Here is a 24,913-nt window from a genome sequence, read left to right as displayed (position 1 = left end):
CACAAGTGACTTTTTGCCTTTATTTCTCACCTCCATCCAAATCGCTTCTGCACTCTGGTTTCCTGAAATTATGTCATCCCTCTCCGTAATACTAATACCATTGTGAAATAGCAATAAATATTATACCCCAACAATAAATATTGTGCCCCAACATTAAGTCATCCTATCTCGATTTCTTTGTAATCACCATCAGATCATATTTTATTTCAATTTTCACTATCAGTCCATCTATTTGTTTCAAACGCTACATACATTTCGATACAGAGCCTTTAGTCATAGAATCAGAGAGAGACAGCAGGTAAACAGGCCCTTCAGAACACCAAGTTTGTACCAACCATCAACCACCCATTTACACCAATCCAACCTTAATCTTTTTTTTCTGTGCCCCCCGACATTCTCAACAACCCCCCGATGTTCTACCACTCACCAACATACTAGGGAGAATTCACCATGGCCAATTAACCCACCAACCCACACTTCTTTTGGGATGTGGGAGGAAACAGAAGCACTCAGAGGAAACCAATGCAGTCATAGTGAGAACCTGCAAACGCTACACAGACAGCACCCAAGGTCAGTATTGAACCTGGGTCTTTGGCACTGTGAGGCAACAGCTCTACTAGATGCGCCACTCTGCTGCCTTTAGTTTTGCCCTTTTATTATTTTTGTAACCTCCAGCCTTATCTGCTAATTTACTCATAGAATCATATTGTCTATCCCTACCTATCAGTCTTACAAGTCTTTCTTTTACTTCTTTTGTTTACGAGAATGAAAAAAAGAGATCAAGTTGCTGTGCAGGGCCAATAAATTGCAAATTAAAAACTGCAGATGCTGGAAACCCGAAATTAAAACAAAAAATGCTGGAAACCCTCATCAGGTCAGGCAGCTCCTGTGGAAAGAGAAAAAGACTTATCGTTTCAGGTCAAAGACCTTTCAACTGATGATGCTGCCTGACTTGTTGAGTGGTTCCAGTGCTTTCAGTTCATATTTAATAAATTACCAGAATAGGCTAGGATGGACAGGCACTTAGATTGATATCACAAGACTTCTTTTCTGTTTTCAGGTAAAGGTAGCATATCATAAAAAGTTAAGAATAATCCTGAAACAATGAACCTTCATGATTTTGAGACACTTGGAACAGAGAATATAGGTGGAATGGAGCAAAGTGAACTGAAGGGTTGAACGTCCATGGTGAGCACCACTCTTCTCATGTTTTGTTTCTTTGTCTAACATCATTTAGAATGCATTCCATGGACTCATAGTTTCTCACTCTGCAGGAAATGCCAGAAGGAGTGATGTTACCAGAATTCTAGTACATTCTTCTCATCTCCCAAGAGCCATCTGGAGCTCCAAGTCTCAGTGATGAAGCTTGTAGCTCACAACACGCTGATCATCATGGTATACCTGCTCCAGCAAATTTAGGGATTGAGTGTGAGAAGTGAATCCCTGGTCAAGAACCGAGTACAGATGAGATGGAACCTTTTGGCTGGATGACCAATTAATAAAACACAGTTATTATTTATGATTACACTTGAAGGCTCCTGGACCAGCTGGGATTATTTCAAGGGCTTGGTGATGAATCTTGCAGATTTTTATCCCCCTAATCAGCCTGGATATCCAGTGCAGCATCTCCTCAGGACACCGTGATATGAAATGGAGATACATTCATCATTTTACATAAGGCATCACAACTGTATGAGTCAACCGGTTTTCTATGTCCAGATAAGAGAATCATTCTCCACTGAACCCATCTTTTACTGGAGCACCACCAAGAATTCCTCATCATTTATTTTAAGATCTGATTTCCAATGCAGTTTAATACTATTTTAAAAAATGTTTTCGCATTCTAGAATCGGTGAATTTTATCACAGTATACTGTGAATAATGCATCACTGTTTGAAAATATTATCTTTTTGCACCAAGAAAGTACTTTGTTTTCAATTATTACTTATTTTTACCAGCTTACAAAGGAGAAAGTTCTTGACACACACAAGATTATCATCAATATTATTGTCTTCTCCCCTGTTCTGACTTTGATTTTTATTTTAACATAGAAATTAAAGGTATGAGTGAAGTCTGGTGGAGATTCCATTTCAGTCACTCACAGTGTTAAATAATGTCCTCAAAACATGAATTTGAAACAGGATTCAGCTGCAATAATCGGACATGGTAACTTTATAAAAAATGTTGTTGGAGATTTATATGATTATAACTTAGAAATTTAACTGAAGCTAGAAAAGAGAACACAACTGTTTAAAAAAATAATCTCACACAAAACCCAATCTGAGTTAAATCAAAATACTTGACTGAAATATGGATCCCATGCTGGGTTTTTCATGGTAGCTGCAGGCTGTGTTGATCATCTGGATGAAAAGTAAATTTTAATTTAATGGAAAAACAATGATTAGTGAGGTAAAAGCCCAAAAGCATTAGTTATTCCTCATATCCATAAGAGGAAAACCTTTAACATTTGTGTTAGAAATTAATTAACTGAAATTTATTACCATTTATAATAACTTACACTGTAATTTAGCACTGGATTATGTTCATAACTTACCGGTATTAATGGATTCACAATAGGGCTTTAGGTTTTGTAGATAACACTGAGTTGCATGCACTCAGCTCCTGATGTTGTGACTTTGGATTAACATCTAGCACATAGCACTGCAAGTGCAATGCAACAACATTTATTGTTTCAGCAGCTGCAAAATTCTGCATTCAGTTGCTACAAGGTATAACTTCACATAAGCTAACTTTAAAAAAATGCAACATCTTGATGTAATATATGACATTCCAAGCATCAATTTCACCAGCACTTCATATGTTTTGATGGTTACTTGCATACAGTACTAATTATGACCCATTGCAGACAGGATATTATGCTCCGCACACTCCAAAGTAATACAATATCTAATTTAAAACCAAATTTATACAATCTCTGTATTAGAAATTCAATACTGTATGAATAAATTGGTTTAGCTCTTCCAGTGATGGATACAATAGCCTAGAATTTGTCAACAGCAAGGCAATGGCACTTGTCTCAAAGAAAGATCCCCACAAAGGACTCATGGTATCTGCAGTAAGAAATCCCCATTTTCAGATGCCTGAGCAGCAAAAAAAACTGCAAATGCTGGAAGTCTTAAACAAAAACTGAAAATACTGGATAAAGGTTAGCAAGCCAAACCAGGCAGCATCTGTGGAGAAAGAAACAGAGATGCTCAATGTAAGCGTGAGGAACAGCACCTTATTTTCAGTCTGGGTACATTGCAGCCCTTGGATTCACTATCGAATTCAACAATTTAAGATCTTGCTGGATATGTCTTTTGTTTCTTTTCTATCTCAAACTGCCAGTATTTAAAGTACAGGTACCTCCTGCATTTCGGGAGGGTTGGGTGGGCGGGGGGGGGAGGGGGTTGCGTTCCTAGAAAACAGCCCATATCGCAATTTTCCATAACACAAAGCCACATCATCTGGCCATGCATCAAGAAAAGTGAGTTGAAAAAATTTGTATTTATTTATTTACTTTTTCCACATAAACTCCACGAGAGCAAATATTAATCCACATATCAAATTTCTGGGTAACGATTTGTGAATTCTGTAAGGGCAAATTTCTGTTTTCTGAATGGCAATAACATGGAGGTTCTCTGTAATAGTTGCCATGATGACTTTGATCTCCACCTAAGCACAGGTATTCCCTCTATTCTCTCCACCCTCTCGCTCTCTGCAACTCAAAACATGCTTGCTTTCTCACTTTTTCAGCTTTGATGAAGTGCATTTGACCAGAAATGTTAACTCTGTATCTCTCTCCATAAATTCTCCATGAGCTTTGAGTATTTCCAGTGTTTTCTGTGTTTGTATCAGTTCAAAGTGTTTTGCAGAAGCTGCGATGTTTTCACACTAACCAGACAGCTAGTCACACAAAAGAACTCTCACAAAAATCATAAAAGGAAGCAAAAGGTACAATTTTTAACTATACTTTTAAACGCATACAATGCTAAATAAATCTTAAGTAGCATTAAATAAGTAACTTAAATTCCTATCAGTTCTGTTGCTTCCCCTTGATTGTTTTGGAGAAGCTGAATCATTGACAGCAACTTTGGGGTTTTTCACATTTAATCAAAAATCCTAAAGTTGCTGTCAGTTTCACAGAGTAATGACAGTATACACCAATAGTTTTGATGTCATCTATTGTAAAATCTTGGTCATCTACGATAATATCAAAGAAACAAAAAGGACTGCAGATGCTGGAATCTGGATGAAAACATTATGATGCTGGAGGAACTCAGCAGGCCAGGCAGGCATGGAGAAAAGCAGGCGGTCAATGTTTCGGGTCAGGACCCTTCCTCAGGACTGAAGATAGGAAAAGGGGAAGCCCAATATATAGGAGGGAAAAGCAGAGCAGTGATAGGTGGACAAAAGAGCAGAGGCGGGGTGGGCACAAGGTGGTGATAGGTAGATGCAGGTAAGAGATAGTGATGGGCAGGAGCAGGGGAGGAGGGGAGAGCAGATCCACTGGGAGATGGGTCAAAGGTAAGGAGAGAGAAAAAAAGAGGGGTAGAAAAAGAGAGATAGGCTAGGAAAGGGAAGAAAAGAAGAAGCATGGTGGTGGGGGATGTGGGGGAAGGGGTGTGGGAATTACTTAAAGTGGGAGAATTCAATGTTCTTTTCTGCTACAACAAATAGCTTGAATTTTTCCTCACAGAAATACCAGTCATTATATCTGTGCTTAGTCTCTCGTTCCCCAACTTTATACCATGCTCTGCAGAAGCAGCATTACCAAGCAGTGTCCAACACTAATGCTGATACCCAAGTACCCAGCAGCAGCATTTAATCAAATAACCTTGAAATAATTACAATTAATGACGATCGATAATTACTCAATCAAAACCTTATTCAAAAATATCCTTATTTATGCCTTAAAGAAGTTGATACAAAATATGTCTCAAACTAAAGAATGGAAATTTGTAATTTAAATCATCTTCCTTTTCCTGTTACAGCCAGTTACAGAGTGTAACACCAGCCAGAGAATTTCAAAACCTTTCATGCAAAGCAAAATGTCAATGTGCCTCAAACGATAACAGGCTCGTCTTTCAGCTAAAACATTGCAACGTCAACCTTCAACCAGAATCAGTAGATGAATCCCAGAAATAGATCCTGGAACTCGCACTCTCAGCTTTGCTGGCTTTTTCTCTCCCACACATACCCTTCACCCATCCACTGCACTGTGCATTCCCCAACTACATGGCTCGGTGTTTGGTTACTTATGGTTTTCTTATGCATTCCACTGCTACCGTGTTATTCTTTGCCACTTTTGTGCTTTCCTGGCTGCACCACAACAGCACTGCACATATTGGACACAATTTAAGAAGCTCTCTCCATTCACAAATATCATAATTTACCCAAGGAAACAAAAATCCCCCAGAGAAAAGAGATCAGCTACTATTCCAAACACATCCACCTTCACAGGAGGAACTAAGATGAACAATCCTATGGCTCAGTGGAATACCCATCAAACTATACCCATCCAAAAGGGTTAGAGAAATCAAACACAATCCCAGAAGTCAAATCACAATGAACAACATTGGGTATATACAAGAATAAAGATAAATGGAAGAAAAGTCATAAATCAATACCCAAATATGGTCTTACAATTGTAGAACCCCAAAAGCACCATGCTCAATAAAAACTGACAATTTCTAGTATGTGCATATTTACAGTTAAAAGTGAAAACCCCAAACTTGCTTTCAGTGATATCTCACACCTCCACAGGGCATGAAGATGCAATTAACAGAAATCAATTGCTTGATGTGAATTTCAACTTTTTACACACTATTTCTATTGTTAAAAGATAAAACATGGTTTGCCTCATTGAATCAGATACAATTCAGATTTCAATGGCATTCTAATCATAAATCGTGCTGAAAAACACTCTGGCCTAGAAAAATTCCCACAAAATGACATAACAATTGTGTGACTGCAAAAAATTTAGAACTTTTGCACTTTAGAAAATTGCATGGAGAGCTTTTTGCTGGGAAACAAACTATTTCATTCTTTGTAAGATTATTTCAAGAAGTTATTAAAAATCTGTAACATTTTTTAACTTCTTGATCTACTGCCAGAATTCCTCAATTCATTAAACTCAGCCACATCACTATAACTAGATGCTACAGGTCGCTATAGATATTGCAGAAAGAGACTTACATCAGAAAAAGGAAAACTCATGCTTCTGTGCCTGCATTATATTTGTGAGCATCTTCCATCGAGGTTAGCAAAAATCTTTGGCATAAATTGGAAAATTTAGACCATTATCCTTAGATAGCCAATATGAGAAAAAATGTAAATAAAGGCATCGCAACTGAAAGAAATGCATAAACAAGCACCAAACATGTTGCATATGTCTTTTCAAGCACCTAAATACATGTCACAGAAATTATATCCAAAATATATTATAGGCAAGTCAAGAGATCATTATAGACAATACTCAACATACAGAAATCTATACAAGCACATCATTTTAACAAATAAAATTCAAAGACAAGGGCATAAATTAACTATATAAATCTGACAGAGCAGATGCCCTGATCATTTACTTATAAAATCAGATGTCCTGATCACTTACTTCACCAGTGTTAGTGGGACCAATCTGTGCTCTTTTTTACCCAGGTAATTTAATAACATACTGTATAGTTCCACATGCTGAAAACAGTACATACTTAAATGAGTGTGGTGTGTATACCTTTTATGTATTTTCTGAAGGCATTTGATAAGGGGCACAAGAGATTGCTCAGAAAGATTAAAACACAAAGAAATGGCTGGAGACAGAAATCCAAAAAGCGGAGGTAAAGAGATAGATTTATTTGCACTAGTAAAGTTGGATGGGGGATTTGTCCAAGTAATCACCGCAAGGGATGTTTTTAATTTCCTTCTATGGTGGTAGTTTGAACACAAGCACAAAAAAACTCCCAAGTTTGCTGATAATACCCACACCTGGTAAAAGGGATGGAAGATAAAAAGATGGCTTGGCAAGTGAGTAGAAACAACACAATGGAACAAAATGCTAAAAACAATTTTTGCAAACAAGGCTGTGAAAGAAAGTGTATCATTAACCCTAACATTATTAGAGCAATAAAAGACAATGACAATCCAAGTGGTGCAGGTGGATGGATGTTACTTCAAACTGTCGGAAAAGGATATAAAAAGGCATTAGGGATTCTATGATTTTTACATTGGGATAATGAGTATAAAAGTAAGGTTGGACTTGAGCCATACAGTTAAAGTACATGTAATATATGTGCAGATCCAGGATCCTTTTTAAACACATGATATTAGGAAATGAATGGCTTAGAATATTACCAGCAAAAAAGAGGAAAGGCTTTAAAAAAAAAGGCCTTCTTTCATTGAAACCAGGGAAGTGGGGAAGAGATGTAATAGATATTTTTGAAATTCTTAAAGATTTTAAGAAATGATATCAATGTTGACCTAAAATGCCAGGCAGAAAATTCAGAGGACTGAGTGAATTAGCCCTAGCTAATGTTATTCTCCACTGACTTCAACACTGTAATGTAATTCAAATCCTGACACCAAATATAGTTTGCAGGGTATTCTACTATTGACCAAGTCCAGATAAATACTTCTTTAAGCATGAGATGTTACAGAAAAATAAATATTACCACTGAATTTCTCTTTCTCATTTGGTTCTAACCAATTTTCCCTTTCTAGCTCTCAGTGACATTTAAGAGCTTTTGATTTTTATAGTTTGTCATGAACTCTTGTCATTGATAATTAATTATGGCATGAGAAGTGTTATTGTGAACAACACTCTCAGTAGAAAAGTGTTTCCTTCAAAACAACAGATGAAACTGTTTTCATTCTGTACTTTCATTGTCCCTTCCCTTATCTCAAAACTGCTTAGCTAACTGATTTATGGTATCATCATGAAAACATTAAGCATCCTGCCATCTCAGCAAACAACTAAACCACAATGTCAGCTGAATTGTACTACAACAGATCAAACTCTAAAGCATCCTGGGGATGAATAACCATTTACCCTATCATTAAGCAGAAAGAAACCTCCAAAAATCTAATCAAATCAGTTCAAAGCAAATCCTAATCCTGCACGTGCTAGATTTCACAAAACTATTGTATTTTCCAATATTTCATAAAGACAGAGGGAATGTAAAACATGCAGTGAACTTAAACCAGTCAAGCTTCCTAATGATCAGGTTAGGTTAAATTTAACAGAGACACAAGGGACTGCAGATGCTGGAATCTGGAGCAACAAACAAAACATTGGAAGAACTCAACACGTTGAGCAGCATCTGTGAAGGCAAAGGGATGGTTGACGTTTCAGCTTGAGACCCTGCCTCAGGACTGAGAGTGTAGAGGGAAATGAGAGAGAGGGGTGAGACTGAGGCTGGTATGTGATAGGTGGAGCCAGATGAGGAGAGAGGATGATCGGCAGATGGAGCCAGGTGGGGGAGAATAACAAAAGGGGTGAGGAATGGGAAAGGTGAACAAAGAACCTGAGTGTATTGGTGGGAGTGCGAAAGCTCCACAGGGGTTGTGGGTTACCTGAAATTAGAAACTTCAATGTTCATACTCAAGTGGAATATGAGGTGTTTTTTCCCTAATTTGTGTTTGGCCTCACCATGGCAGCAGAAAAGGATGAGGACAAGTTGGTGTGGGAATGGGAAGAGGAGTTAAAACAACATGCAAGGCAGTCATTGCAGACAGAGCACAAGTGCTCAGCAAAACGGTCAGCAGCTCTATGTTTGGCCCTGCTGATGTAGAGGACGCCACGTCATGGGCATTAAATGCAAGAGACCAGGTTGGAGGAGGCGTAAATGAATGTCTGCCTCACCCGGAAGGGCCGTTTAGGTCCCTGAACGGTGGTGAGGGAGAAGATGCAGGGACAAGTGTTGCACCTCCTATGGTTTGCAGGGGAAAGTGCCGGGGACAGGGAGGAGTGAGTGGGAAGGGGACTAGGAGTCACAGAAAACAGAAATGGGGGAGGGGAAGATATGACCGGTGGTAGGATCCTGTTGGATCTGGTGAAAATGGCAGGATGATATACTGGATGTGGAGGCAGGCGGAGTGAAGATGGGGACCAAGGTAACCCAACCTCTGTTCTGTCTGGGTAGAGGAGCAATAAAAGCAGAAGTTAGGAGATGGATGTGAGGGCTCCATCAACTAGGGCAGAGGGGAACCTACGCTTCTCGAAGAAGGAGGAAAGCCTCAACTTGAGAACAGATGCAGCAGAGATGAAGAGACTGAAAGAAAGGGAAGGCTTCCTTACAGGAGACTAGGTGGGAGGAGATGTAGTTGAGATAGCTGTGTGAGTCCATGGGTTTATAGCAGATACGGTTAAAAATGCTACAGTGAAATGGTATCAAGATTATCACATGAAGAATAAAGTGGGAGTTGGAAGAGATTCCAAACTTTTATGTGAAATTTGTAATATGGCTTGTAAAGCAATAATACAGATGGAAATTGATCTGGTTTTCAGCATCACGTTACACATATTACTGAATATGGATTCTACGACCATAGTGAAAAATGTCTCGTCGGAACTGACATGTAACACTTTAAGTATATGCAAAGACTTTTGTTCTGCAAAAAGTTCACTAGAAATGTGAAACTGAGGATATATTCACCAACATAGTTATATTACCACATATTATGACCAGAGGAATTCCTACTACTGCATGTTACTAGGGTTAGAGGAGCAGAGCAGGTTTTGAGGCAGCTTCAATCCCATTTCAAGAACTTTGTCACATGGGATTTAAGTTCTTGTAACCCTTTGTAAAATTCACTGCAAAGCTATTGATTGCCAAAAATATGTTTTTCCAATGGAAATCCCTTATTCAAAGCTATTGGGAAAATAAAATGCCTGATGTATTCCAGAGTGGTCGCTGCACGGGTGCTGTCACCCATTGTGTATAGAAGTGCATCTAAAGTCAATTCTTTATGGCCTAGTCCTAACTTTTAGATTGTGTTCCGAAGTCCTGGATGTCCAAGCTAGCAGTAACAGTTTCTTGCTATCGACCCTCAATATTTCAAAAACAATACCAGTTGCACAAGTTTGATTCTACATCAAGAGGACTGGAGTCTTTATACCTAAAGGACAGAACTCCATTCATATTTTTCATTATTTTCTGTAACTGTCCATGGCATTGTAATGACCTGTATAAAATGGACCTTCAAGCCACTTTGGACCTCCATAGTTTCCACCATTCAAAAAGGACTCTGTTCTAACAGTTTTTTTTGCAGTGAAATCCATTTGCCACAATTTTACCCATTCACTTAATCTTTTAATATTTCTTTATAAATTAATACTTCTATCACACTGTTTAATGTCTTGTCTTTAGTGTCACTTCCCATCCTGGTTATGTGATAATCTATCCTATCTGTCATTTATAAGTACAACAAACACTCGGGTTCAATGCAGATCATTTCGGGACACCACCGGTCACATCCTGTCAACTTAAGACATGCCTGTTGTCTCCATTCTTGATCCAGGGCTGAGCAACAAATTTCCTAGCCAGATCAATAACTTCTCTTCCACAGGCAACTTTAGCTAATGGTCTCTAATAAAGGACATGATCAAACATTTCCTGCAACTCCATATAAGTAACATCCATCGGCATGACGTTGTTCAATGCTGGGAATAATTGAATAGTTTGGCCCCAAAAATGTAAAAACAATGTTTCCACTTGTGGGACATTCAATAATTAAGGATCAGTCAAAGTGGATGGTTACTAATAAATTCAAATGGAAATAAGATGTTTATTTGGAATATATTCCAAGATCACACTTGATCTGGTCCACACCTCACATTCGTATTCCACAGGATCTTCACATCCAGACTAACCTTTAGTGGCTGTGCAGCACCCACAGTGTTGTGAGCAGCTCTGCTATGTGGCTATTACATGAGCAGCAAGCCCTCAAACAGCAAATCCTAAAGCCTTGCCCCTGGTGCCTATGATGACTTTGTGATATCATGTGCTGTCAGCCTTTTCCGCTGTCTCTAAACTTCTCTGATAATCAGAGACATTTAGAAACAGTCCAAATACATCGCAATACATAAAAATATTTTTTTTAAACTAAAGCATTTAGAAAGGAATAAAATTTAGAAACCTTTTTACTTCTAGTAAATTAATTAGAAGTCTATTCATTAAAAATTAATGACAAAACAAACCACTTAGTTTCATTTAATGAAGGGTCAACAACCCCATTCTAATGCATCAGCTTTGTCAGGTGCAAATCTGAGGGGCCAGAAATGTTAAGTATCCAACGTGTTATCTAGTAAAGTCAGGAACCATTCCCGGCCTCAGTGCTGCATCCAGTAGCAAAACAGGAGGTCAGATACACAGCTCATTGCCACACTTGCACGTTGTAGTCACAATCTCTTTAAATGTCACTCTCACTGAAATCTTACCTCCTGCCACGTGTTCCTTACACTTAACTGCCCCATCTGTTCTTGAATCTACAAGTAAAGTTGAATTTAAGGAAAAAAGCTGGACCAGGAAATCTGAACATTATTAAACAAACAACTACCTCGGCAGATTTAGAACCAGTTCATGACATGCACCAGAAGCAGAAATTCAGCTCTCAATCTGCCTTTAATTTAAGCAACCAGTGCATACAGAAGTCATCTTTCATATTACATCTTGACTGAGAATGGTCACGGGTACGTAGTTTGAAGTGAAAACTATTATTTTACGACATTACAGTGAGGCAGTACATAAATCAGCTGTTTCCGTGCACCAAAGATGTTTGCACTCCTCTCCATCTGTAACTACAATTTACATTTATACAGCAACTTCAGTCTATTACGAGATCCCAAAGAGCTTCACAGGAATATTCTCAAAATAAATAATCTGCCACACAAGGAGATATTAGGACAAGTGTCCAAATCCTCATTCAAGAAATAGTTTCACTTCTCACCTGAGTGGTTATTTTTCATGTGCCCCTGTGCCTAAACAACTTCAAAAAGGCCAAATTTTTCTGAACCTATTATCAATAATATTCATGAGTTGCATAGAAATGTGGTGTGCAAACAAGTATGATCTAAATACACATTCCACATTCCATAAACATGCTATTCCTATGCAACACCTTATTGTTAGATACAAGAATAGAATTACATTGTTATTTTCACCTCCTAAAGTAACTGAGGAAGAAATGCATCAATGACTATGACCAGTGACAGAAAGGCCAGCATTGCAGCTATTTGTATCACAATGCCAAAGAATAAATTAAATGGGACCAGTAGTTCTCCACAAGTAATCTATCCAGTTACACTTGTCACCCAGCAAAGCAATGACAATAGTGTTCCTATGTTAAATCTTGATCATAATATCTGAATCTATATTTACAAAAAGGTATAGAAATTACAATAAGGTCCCCAGTTCTGCATGTGTCTTTGAGTATACCAAAAGCATCCACATAATTGTTGATGAAAGTTATGTATTTTTGTGGGGTCAAACTAATTTCAGAGAGTGATGAGCTACCAGCCCATTGACCTCCCTGCATTAGCAGGGGTAGAATGTAAAGAAAAGTAGTTGCCTACACCCCATTTGGGAACAAAATTATTGGTTGCTTTTACAAGGGCTGGACTGAGTAAGATTTCTGCATCACGTGGCAGGGCTTTACACAGAGGAATCAGAGACAAGTAGATGATGAGAATAAAAAGATGACTGTAGCTGTAGATTTCATAGTAGGCGACAACCAGCCATTTTTGTAAATATAATTAGGATTCCTAGGTACAACATAGAATAATACAGCACAGGAAAAGGCCCTTCAGCCCATAATGTCTGCTCCAAGCACAACGCCGAATTAAACTAATTCTGTTCTGCCTGTACATGATGCATATCCCTCCATCCCTGCATATTCATGTGTCTATCTAACGGCCTCTTAAATGCCACTATCGTATCTGCTTCTACCACTCCCCCTAGCAGTCCGTTCCAGGCACCTACTACTCTCTATGTAAAATACTTGCCCTTCACATCTCCTTTAAACTTTCCCCCCATTCATTTTAAATGCATGTCCTCTAATACTTGGCATTCCTACCCTGGAGAAAAGACTCTGACTGTCTACCCTATCTATGCCTCTAATAATCTTATGTCAGGTCTCACCTCAGCCTCCAATGCTACAAAGAAAACAACATAAATTTGTCCATATAGTCCTAGTTTGACCTAGAAAGTCCACTGAGGCCCAGTTAACAGCATAAAGAATATCACATAAAAGATGGAACGATGCATGAAAAATGACAAGGCACATTTGTCATTGACAACCAGGGATGTAGATAATAATCTCATCGAGTTTTCCAGAGGGTAGATTATGGACTTAATTGGCTGAGATTCCTTAATGGTGGGCAGATAACAGTGGTGGATGTTACAGGGAGATGGATAAGGAAAAATCAATGCCTGGGTGTGAAGCTGACACAGGAAGTTAATATTGTTGGGCACTGGAGCAGGAGACTACAGGATATCTTTCAATTGAGACCAACCTGCCTGCAGTAAGGTTAAGGGGCCGAAAAAAACCAACCTCTTCCTCTCGCCCAGCTGTAGGAGCGGTTGACGATAACACTTCCTCTATCCTGCAAGGTCTCCAGTTGAAGAGGCCGTAAATGTAGCTCACTGTTTTTAGCAGAGCTTTTTGACGGTAGGATATATTTTGGCAGTCCCTTGTAAAACCAAGCACCAGATCTCTTCCAAATCTGTAAAACATGATTAAGATTAAAAAATTAGCTCTGCTCCTAAGTGCTATTCTTAAAGAAGACGATGTAATTGCAAGATCCAAAGGAACATACACAGAGATTTTCATGAAATTGGTTATATTAAACACTTTTAATTAAGTATTTTTATACAAACTTCCAGGAATCTGTAAAATGTGCAAATCAGCCATTAACTAAGGACAATTATTAAATAGCATTTACAAACTCAATAGGACTATAGAGGCAATAAAAAAGACTTGTTAAAAATTGTATTGGAAGTAACAAAGGGAAAACTTATGCCAGCAGTGATACTAACTTCAAACAGGATGAATGACATCTGTTGAGCTTTGACCTTCCTTGTATTGTTAAAAATATGTGACTATCCTCTGTTGTAAAAATATATCCATAAAACTCTCTGCAATATGAATGATAAGGTTAAGGCAGCTTGATGCCCAGCAAATCTTTTCATGACATGCCCAGATGTCTGTATAAATGAAGGCCATAAGGAAGTTCTATTAGGACCAATAGAACTTTTACAAAAAGCATACTATAAGGAAGTAAACAGAAGAACCCTGGCTCAGTTCCATGTACTCATTCATCTGATTCTGGTGTTTGCATATCTGTACATTGGCAAGATCAAGACAGTAAGATAGTCTTCCAAACCAACTGTCTTCACACAAAAAAATTGTTTGGAACTTGCCTTTTTACTTTGGGAGACGGAAAGCATGGAAACAGAACGTGGCATTCCATCATAACACCAAATACAAGTGACACAACAATGTGCTTTAAACTATTTATTTCAATATTTTGATACTTATGTCAACAAAAAAGATTGATCAAGTTGATTGCTTGACAACTTGCACATGATAAACTCTTATATAGGCACTTAAAATTAAAATTTAGATGGAAAATAATTTTCCTATTAATCCTTTGGAGGATATCCTTTAAACTCTATTACTTTAAAAGAAGTGTACAAAGTGCAATGTCAGTTTGTCAAGACATAGTAGTCCAAAACTGGATACACTGATGGTGAAAGGGCACAGGTTTATTAGAACAAAAGCTGTACCTGATGAAGAAAGCTATTGGCCAAATGTAATAAGATGATATAGGAAAGCACCGTTCATTCTTAGGTTGCATCACGAACCAAGTGACTCTTATAAATAATGCTCCATGCAACTATTTCACTATGCAGCAAAGCATTTCTATCACTAAAATCTAGCTTCAGTCCATCTTCAGGAAGTACAAGAAAGGACATCAATTAGGGTCTAGCTACGAAAGCCTTGGTGATACATTTCAGGCTTTACTGTTAGTAGAGATAAGGGAGCCTCAGTCAACTTCCATTAAGGCAAGCGTTCACCTGCATAGAGTCACACAGCATGGAAGCTGACTCGTTGGCCCATCAGGTATGCAAAACCCAACCATCCATTTACACTAATCTCATTTTATTCTCCCCACATTCCCATTGACACTCCCCAGACTGTACCACTCTCCTATACCAGGAGCCATTTATGGCAGCCAATTAACCAACCAACTTGCACACCTTTGTGATGTGGGAGGAAACCTATGTGGTTACTGAGAGTATGTACAAACTCCACACAGATGGCACCGGTCAGGATTTAACCCAGGTTCCTGGAGCTGTGAGGTAGCATTTCCACTAGTGGGCCACCTTAACATGTCTTTATTCTCAAATTGTCACTTGAGCTGAAGATGTGCCCACAGGAACCGCCTCTGTCCATATGGAATGTCCCTCTATTAATGACTATGATCATTAATCCCATAAATGGTCCTGCAAAATTTACATTTGCTCAATTATACTTTATTTGGTCAGGGCAATGGGTTAAGACAAGTGGCTGGTGGATGCTTGTGACACTCTTGACATTGTTGATATCCTTTCCCTGTGCCCTTCAAATGCTGGTCTACTTCATGGCACCAAACAAAACTTCTGTCAACCTGTTAGACAAGAGATCATGAGTCCTTCATGCAAGTGCTTCAGAATGGTGTTCTTGCTTGTTGTGGAACAGCAACTCTGGATAACCACCCCATTCTGGATGGTCAGCTCAGGCCTCTTCTCTGCAATATAGCAATTGTAAGTTTTAGAAAGCTTTCCTCTCTCAATCCATGCTGAATATTCTCATACATCCACGAGTGAGTGGGGTCACATCTTGTCATGGTAGTAAGTTAATAGGTGTCTGTCCATGTAATCCACCAGTAACACAGCTACATGGAAGTGCACTAACTCATTGGTTGACTTAAGGTAGCACTCTCCGTTCTTGCAATCCAGCACAAAGTCAAGTACGGCCAACAACACCAAGCATCTCTGCATTATAGCCAAGGCCAGCAGATGTTTACTCTTGGATTTACAAAAAATACCCCACAGAGGATTGTGTTCCAAGAAAATCAAAATTCTGGCCATACACTGCTATCGAACTTCTTCACTCTGCATATGATAGCTAAACCCTTGTTGCCTGGTTGTGAAAGAGAGCTCTGCCTTGGAAAGAGAGCTTGATGCGAAACCAATCTGTCACTCATCTCTATTCTCCATACGGTGTGACTGGAACTTGCAATGAATAAATTAGCTGCTATATTTCTCTAGATAACAAGAGTGACAACACTTCAATATCTGACAACAACCTGTTTGTGAAGCCAATAAAGGCAAAGTAAACTATTGATAGTGTTAATAAAAGTTACTTAGAATTTTCCTGCATTTATTGGAATCAAACTACATAAAATATATTTAAAAGTGATTTCCAGTATGTAATTGAACACTTTATATCAACCACATCATAATGTCAACCATCAAACCTTCAAACCATTGCTTCCAAGTCAATGGCTCAGAATTTGGGGTTGTGATGTGGCAGAACTGCCATAGCTCATTGTCATCATTCTGCAGAATTGACAGCAACTTCTTGTACTGTGCACACATGCACAGCTGACAAGGAAAACAAGAATCAGCTATTAGTGATATCTTGCTCCACCACCAGGGTGCACTGTTGCAGCCTCTGACAAGCAATCAACGCAGAATCAATGAAATTATCTGAACTTCAACTTCTTCTGTACAACATTCACTTAAAACAAAAACTGAAAAGTTTACATTTTATTTATTTAGGTGTGACAAGAGCCTTTAATAACTATAAGTTTTGTTGACCAAACTTTCTGGCTACAAAAAAAACTAATTTTATACAGGTGATGTCAAATTCCTTGGGAATAATTATTTCAAAATGTCCTAGATTTTACATTTATGACATTTCAACTTCTCATTCAATCTATGTGCAAATCCCAATCTTTACTTCACTCACTGTAAAATTAAGCACAACTAGAGCTTTCTTACATCTTGAATGACTATATTAGAATTCTTCCTCTCATGGAGATGAATTTGTATTGCCATTTAAACCTCTACCCTACGGATGCATTGGGAAATCCAGCTGCTCAGGTACACAGATGCCATTACTGTTGCTGGACAGCACAGAATGCAGAACCCTGAAGGTAGGCAGGTGACAGCGACCCACACTGTAGAAGGGAAAATCCACCCTGCAGTGCTCATGGTTGCGAGGACAAGTTTCTTTTAGATCACCCTTTTGTCATTATTGATTGGAAAATCCAGGTCATTTTTATTCAAACCTTTTCTGCCACTTGCTACATAATACTGTTGTATATTATTCAGCATATATAAGAATCAGAAATCTTAGCACAAAAAGTGAGCATGCTAAATTAGTTTTGAACTATCACCAAATCATATTTTTGTATTCATTCTCTTGAAATTAAGCTCCACATTGCATCTTAATTACATTTTTGGTAGATAAATCTTATAGAGATGAATTTGTATTGCCATTTAAACCTCTACCCTACTGATGCATTGGGAAATCTAGCTTTCAAGGTATACTTTTAATCACCTTTCTGAAATGCATGCATTACTAATTTTTTTCTGTAATAAACTGAATCTGTCATTTACCTGCTCTTGCCCCGTGTTATCTTCCCTCCCTGATGAGCTCGACGCCTTTTATGCATGCTTTGAAAGGGAGAATAACACTACACCTGTGCAAATCCCCACAGTATCTGGTGACCCTGTGATCTCTGTCTCAGAGGCTGACACCAGAACATCCTTCCAGAGAGTGAACCCTCACAAGGCATCAGGCCCCAACAGTATACCTGGCAGGGTACTGAAAATCTGTGCTGGACAACTGGCCAGAATGTTCAAAGACTTCTTCAACCTCTCACTGCTGCAGTCAAAGGTTCTCACCTGCTTCAAAAGGGTATCAATCATACCAGTGCCCAAGAAGAGCAGGGTGAGCTGCTTCAATGTCGCCCAGTAACATTCACATCTACTGTGATGAAGTGCTTTGAGAGGTTGGTCATGGCCAGGACTAACTCCTGCCTGAGCAAGGACCTGGACCTGCTGCAATTTGCTACTGCCACAACAGGTGGGAACAGCTGAGACAGTGGATGCAATCTCACTGGCTCTCCACTTGGCTTTGGATCTCCAAGACAACAGCAAAACACACATCAGGCTGCTGTTTATCGATTACAGCTCGATGTTCAACACCATTATACCCTCAGTACTAATCAATAAGCTTCAAAACCTAGGCCTCTGCACCTCCCTCTGCAACTGGATCCTTGACTTCCTTATCAGGAGACCACAGTCAGTGTGGATCAGTAATAACGTATCCTCCTCGCTGACAATCAACATGGGCGCACCTCAAACACCATCTATAAATTTGCCGATGACACCACCGTTGTTGGCAGAATCTCAGGAGGTGATGAGGAGGCGTACAGGAGTGAGATAGATCGGCTGGTTGAATGGTGCCATAACAACAATCTTGCACTCAACATCAGCAAGACCAAGGAAATGATTGTGGACTTCAGGAAGGGGACGTTGTGAGGACACACACCAGTCTTCATTGAGGGGTCAGCGGTGGAAAGTGTGAGCAGCTTCAAGTTCCTGGGCATCAACTTTTCAGAGGATCTATCTTGGGCCCAACACTTTGATGCAATCAGGAAGAAGGCACGCCAGCAGCTCTACTTCATTAGGAGTTTGAGGAGATTTGGTATGTCACCAAACACACTTGCAAATTTCTACAGATGTACGGTGGAGAACATTCTGACTGGTTGCATCACTGCCTGGTATGGAGGCTCCAATGTGCAGGATGGAAAGAGGCTGGAGAGGGTTGTAGACTCAGCCAGCTCCATCACGGGCACAACCCTCTGCGCCTTCAAGGACATCTTCGAGTGGCAGTGCCTCAAGAAGGCGGCATTCTTCACTAAGGACCCTCACCGCCAGGACATACCCTCTTCACGTTACTATCAGTGGGGAGGAGGTACAGGAGCCTGAAGACCTACACTCAATGTTTCAGGAACAGCTTGTTCCCCTCCGCCATCAGATTTCTGAATGGTCCATGAACACTACCTCGTTATTCCTCTTTTGCACTATTTATATATTTTTGTAACTTACAGTAATTTTTATGTCTTTATGTCTTGCTCTGTACTGCTGCTGCAAAACAACAAATTTCACAACATATGTCAGTGATAATAAACCTGATTCTGATGTTATATGCATTTTCCTTTTATCTCCTGGCTGCTTCCTGACACTTTGTTACTGCTCCCAGTTTGAAAGCAATTTATATTTAGCCTTTTGCATCCAACCCCAGATCACTTAAGATATTTGGAAAATACAACCAACCCTCCAGCAATGTTTGATATAATCACTTGCTTATTTACATTATTTTCTCCCATTTATTTTGTATTGCATTGTACCATGTAAGAAATTAGTTCAAATATATAAACATATTTGAACTAATTTGAACAAAATAAATATATGAACATTGTACTGTTACTTTGAGCAGAAATATGGAAATCTTAGCTGAATGAAGTCAAGAATATCCAAATATTGAACTAGTAAGGTCTACTGATTGACCAACGTGGTTCACCTTTGCTGGAAACAAGACCAACAGGCTGACAAGAAAATTCCACTAGTTACAAACAAGTTCTCATCATGCCCCTCTACAAATGCACAATGCTGAAGTCCAAAAGTCAGGCAAGCAGAACTGTGTATGGCTTACTTTAAATATGGGTTACAATATTTATTATGGCTGAAGTTCAGGTGCAATGCATAAGGCAGCAACTTATGTCATGGATTAAGCCAATATTTACAGATCTAACAAAAACATCTTCAATTCACATGCTGTACAAATCCACATCCAAGTAGTCATTCTGAATTGAACTTTGTACGATACAATTAGTTATGTTCTCTCAAATTATCCTAAATGGAAGGCAGCTAAATTTGTTGATGACAAAAAGATAGGTAGGAAATTACATTGTGAAGAGGACAAAAGGAGACAACAAATGACTATAGACAGGTTAAGTGGCTGGACAAAGATCTAGCAAATAATGTGGGAAAATGTTTAAATGTTTGTTTGGGCAGAAATTTAAAAAAACATTTTATTTCAATGGTGAGAGATTGCAAAACTCAGATTGGGATGCTTAAGTGCATGATGTGCAAAAAGTAATTGGGAAAGCTACAGAATGTTGCTTATTGCAAAAGGAATTAAATAGAAAATGTAGGAATGTTATGCTTCAGTCATACAGGGCATTGGCAAAACCACATCTGGTGTACTGTCCACAGGATTTAAGGAAAGATGTTAATGTGTTGCAAGCTCAGAGAAGGTTCATCAGACTAATACCTGGAATCAGCAGGCTGTGTTATTAGGCAAAAATTGACAGCCTAGGCTTGTATCCACTGGAGCTTAGAAGAACGAGAGAAGACTTGATTGAAACATACAAGATCCTGAGAGGGTCTTGACATACTGGATGTGTAAAGAACGCTTCCTCTGATGGGAGAATCTAGAACAAGGGGAGAGTCACTGTTTAAAATTAAAGAGTCATTGTTTAAAAATAAGACAGAGATGGACAATTTTTTTTCTCTCAGAGGATCATAAGTCTTTGGAACTCTCTCAAAGGGTGGTGGAAGTAGAGTCTTTGAATACTTTTACAGTGGAGGTAGGTAAGAATTGATAAGCAGAGCGAGGAAAGGTTACTGAGGGTAGATTGGAATGCAGAATTGAGGTTACAATCAGATCAGCCATGAACTTATTAAATGAGGGAGCAGGCTTGAGGGTGCTTACAGTCTACTCCTGTTCCTAATTCCTATGTTCATACGTAATTGTATGAAACTTTTAAGGGCACTTAGCTCATTATTACTGCTGAGAAGCTCATAAAATTCCAAGTAGTGGGAATAATATGACCCACATTAAAAACATTCTACCCCGCAGGCTTTCAGGTGTTCTGAACACCTTTACCCTTAATGACCTCCTCAGGTTAAGCAAGTCAATTTTCATGTTATTGCAGCATTCCCAGCATGTGGCATATGATACCCTTGAAGCCCATTAAGAATGTACGGCAGGATCTTATTGCCAGAATCTCTAAATTAAATAAAGAATTTCAATTGGGTTGGTTCACTTGATTCTTCATTTCATGATCAGGCAAACATGTGGACTCCTCATTCCAAAGTTTAAAAATGTTTTACTTACTGAAATCACAAGGTCACATGACAAGGGAGCATTTGGCCCATCGAGTCTGCTCCATAGCTAAACTAATACTATTCCTATCTAGCCCCAATCTCCAGCCTTATCCCCATATCCCTTGACTAATTAGATACCTATCAATCTCCTCCTTAAACACCCCCAATGATTGGGCCTCCACAGCTGTACGTGGCAAAGAATTCCATAATTTCACTACCCTCTGGCTAAAGAAATTTCTCCTCATTTCTGTTTTAAACCAGTACCCTCTAATTTTAAGATTGTGCCCTCTAGTCCTGGACTCACCCACCAGGGGGAACAGCTTAACCACATCTACTCTGTCCAGTCCTTTCAACATTCTAAATGTTTCTATGAGGTCCCCTCTCATTCTTCTGTACTCCAATGAATACAGTCCAAGAGCCGACAAACGCTCATCATAACTAAGCCCTTTCATTCCGGGAATCATCCTCATAAATCTCTTCTGAACCCTCTCCAACATCAGTACATCCTTCCTAAGATAAGGGGCCCAAAACTGTGCACAGTACTCCAAATGAGGCCTCACCAGTGCCCCATAGAGCTTCATCAACACTTCCTTACTTTTATACTTTATACCTCTCGAGATGAATGCTAACATAGCATTCGCTTTCTTTACCGCCGATCCGACCTGGTGGTTAACCTTTAGAGTATCCTGCACGAGTACCCCCATGTCCCTTTGTACTTCTGTACTTTGAATTTTCTCCCCATCTAGATAATAATCTGCCCGTTTATTTCATTTTCCAAAGTGTACAATGGCACATTTCTCAACGTTGAATCTCATCTGCCATTTCTTTGCCCATTCTCCTAAACTATCTAAGTCTCTCTGCAACCTTCCTATTTAGACATAGAAAAACATAGAAAAACTACAGCACAATACAGGCCCTTCAGCCCACAAAGCTGTGTCGAACATGTCCCTACCCTAGAAATTACTAGGCTTACCTATAGCCCTCTATTTTTCTCAGCTCTATGTACCTATCCAACAGTCTCTTAAAAGACCCTATCGTATCCACCTCCACCACCGTTGCCGGCAGCCCATTCCATGCACTCACCACCCTCTGAGTAAAAAACTTACCCCTGACATCTCTTCTATACCTACTCCCCAGCACCTTAAACCTATGTCCTCTTGTGGCCACCATTTCAGCCCTGGGGAAAAGCCTCTGACTATCTACCCGATCAATACCTCTCATCATCTTATATACCTCTATCAGGTCCCCCCTCATCCTCCGTCGCTCCAAGGAGAAAAGGCCGAGTTCCCTCAACCTGCTTTCATAAGGCATGCTCCACATTCCAGGCAGCATCCTTGTAAATCTCCTCTGCACATCCTTCCCGTAGTGAGGTGACCAGAACTGAGCACAGTACTCCAATACTCCCTATTCTTCCACCTATCTAACCATTTAGTCCATCATCCAAATATACAAGGTTTCCTTGCGAGTTGCTTCCTTTAAGCCCTGATAATATTGTTGAGGAAAAATGAAGTGGCTTTAAAAAGCTTTGATGTAAAATGGAACCAAGTGGCAACAAAGCTCACTGAGATATCATACAATGGCACACATTTTATTCATTTACTTTAATTTTACTTTGCACCAAAACTGGTCCTTCAGCCCATCTTATCCACAGAACAAAAAGAGATCTTCCTTCAGGAACCAATACATGCAATAATTAAACTCTCCTTAGATTCAGTGAGAGACGTAGTCCTTCATATGTTAGTATACAGGCTTGAATACAATATCACAACCTCCTCCAATTGCAGAAACTGAACCAGACTTGAAAGGCCATAGAAACATCTTGTCTGGAAACTAAGAAGTGGTTGTATAATCACTGACAAAAGAGCTAGTGCAGCTTTATGAGGTTTTCAAAAAAGCTTGAACTAATCCCATGAAATTCCTTCATGATACCAGTGTAAAAACAAAGATTTTAAATTTCATGATCCTTGATCCACTGATAAAGGATCTGCAGTGTGAGATTTTGCTGACCTTGATACTTATTCCCCAGGAAACTATTGATCAGCTCATCTCAACATTGCTGGGGAAGAAAAGATGCCAATTGCATCAGCAAATGCGAAATGTTTCACAGAGGACTGCAGAATATGTGGAAGAGAAGAGAGGAAGAGAGTGAAGTTTCTTCTGAGAATGCAGCTTTAGTCTTTAAAGCCAGACTCTCAAAGCTCAAACAGCAAGAAACAACAGGAACAAGTAAAGAACAAAACTGTGACGTTGATCTACTTTGGATTGAATATACAGGCCAACTATCGAAGAAAAAAGATGTGAAAGGAGTTGGTTAGGGATTGAGTGGCATCTGTTTAATTCCCCAAAATTGTACTCCAGTGCAGAAAGACTTGGTAAGGTCAGCAAAATATGATGGCTGTAAATGGGAATTCATCTGTCTTTTAGACATTCAACAGCAGAGCTTCACTGAATTCAATTTTATTTCATCTTATTCAGTACAAATGAAAGAACATCCTGATTTCCTCACCATATGTAAAAAAGCAATTGTTGCAACAAATTAACAACACAATGATTGTATCATCCTTCACACTTGATACCTAATTATGGTTGTAGAATTTTTCTCTGTAACGTTGTCTCCTAATACAAGAAAATACTTTAATACTATGCACTTGCTATTTTACTTTGTATACTGTACAGTGTAAAACATGAAGCCAAAGAAATAATTTTTTTAAAAATCACACTGGATGACCTATTTGATTTCAGTAAATCAACTCAACCATAATTTTTAAATTGGGAAACTTAATTGGTATGGGTACACCACTACTGCCACCAAGTGGTTCCACAGTAAGATCTATCAAAACCGAGCAAAAATTGGGCGCATAGCAGAATTATAATATTTAGGATGTTCTAATTGTTAGTAGAGCTTCCTTGATATTTCTAATTAAGAAAAATAAATCTCATCAGTTTAATTTGCATGCAAGCAGAATTCCATCCAGGAATGCTGATTATATGTTTACATCTCTGTTCCCTTCACAAAGTGTCAGGAAAATGACCTAATACACTAAGCAATGAATTGAAGACACATTTGCTGATACAATGGATTCCAAATTCTTGGGATCCTAAATGTTGCTGATACTCATTTACTTCAATTAAAACAATTTGGCTTCAGACTCTACTGAGTTCAAGATCACACTACGATGCACCCGTTTCTACAATTCGCACAACAAGCTAAACTACTAGAAAACAAAATGTAACCAACTGTATAAATGGAAATACTTTTTTCCATTAAGATTGCTTAAACTTTACCAAAAATGTTCATTCAAATCAAACTAGACCAAGCTATAGCAATATGAGCTCAAATTCAGCAAATTTTCTTTTTGTCCTTAATACACACATGACTATGCTGTTTTGATAATGTAACTCATCTGACTGATCTCAAAAAATATCTGATGATAATGTCTGATCAAATGATTTTCCTATTGACTCAAAGCATTGGTGAACTGACCAATGTGAACAAATGAACCATTATTTATTTACACCTTGTCACATCTTTAATGTATCTAAGCCAACTTGACAACAAACATTTTTCTTTTTTAATGTACTCACTGTTGTGGGCAAACATTTAGCAGTTGGTCACAGTGCAATCCAAAATTTAATAATTTGTATGCATGAGATTATTTAGTAATTTTTGAGTGTTCTTCCCAGATTAA

The 24,913-nt window shown here is 38.8% G+C and overlaps 1 protein-coding gene across 1 annotated transcript in view; it reads right to left on the bottom strand.

The window, feature by feature from the left end:
• Positions 1-24,913, bottom strand: part of LOC127581200 (rab effector Noc2-like) — a 157,447-nt gene that overhangs the window by 21,173 nt on the left and 111,361 nt on the right. Inside the window, exon 7 of the mRNA XM_052035314.1 lies at positions 13,546-13,717. Within this exon, the coding sequence (XP_051891274.1) occupies positions 13,546-13,717 (172 nt within the window). The remainder of the gene's footprint in view (positions 1-13,545; positions 13,718-24,913) is intronic.

This window comes from Pristis pectinata, chromosome 21 (assembly GCF_009764475.1).
Source record: "Pristis pectinata isolate sPriPec2 chromosome 21, sPriPec2.1.pri, whole genome shotgun sequence".
In the NCBI taxonomy this organism is placed as follows: Eukaryota; Metazoa; Chordata; class Chondrichthyes; order Rhinopristiformes; family Pristidae; genus Pristis; species Pristis pectinata.
Note: the sequence above shows the minus strand (reverse complement) of the source record. Positions and strands in the feature narration are given on the sequence as shown.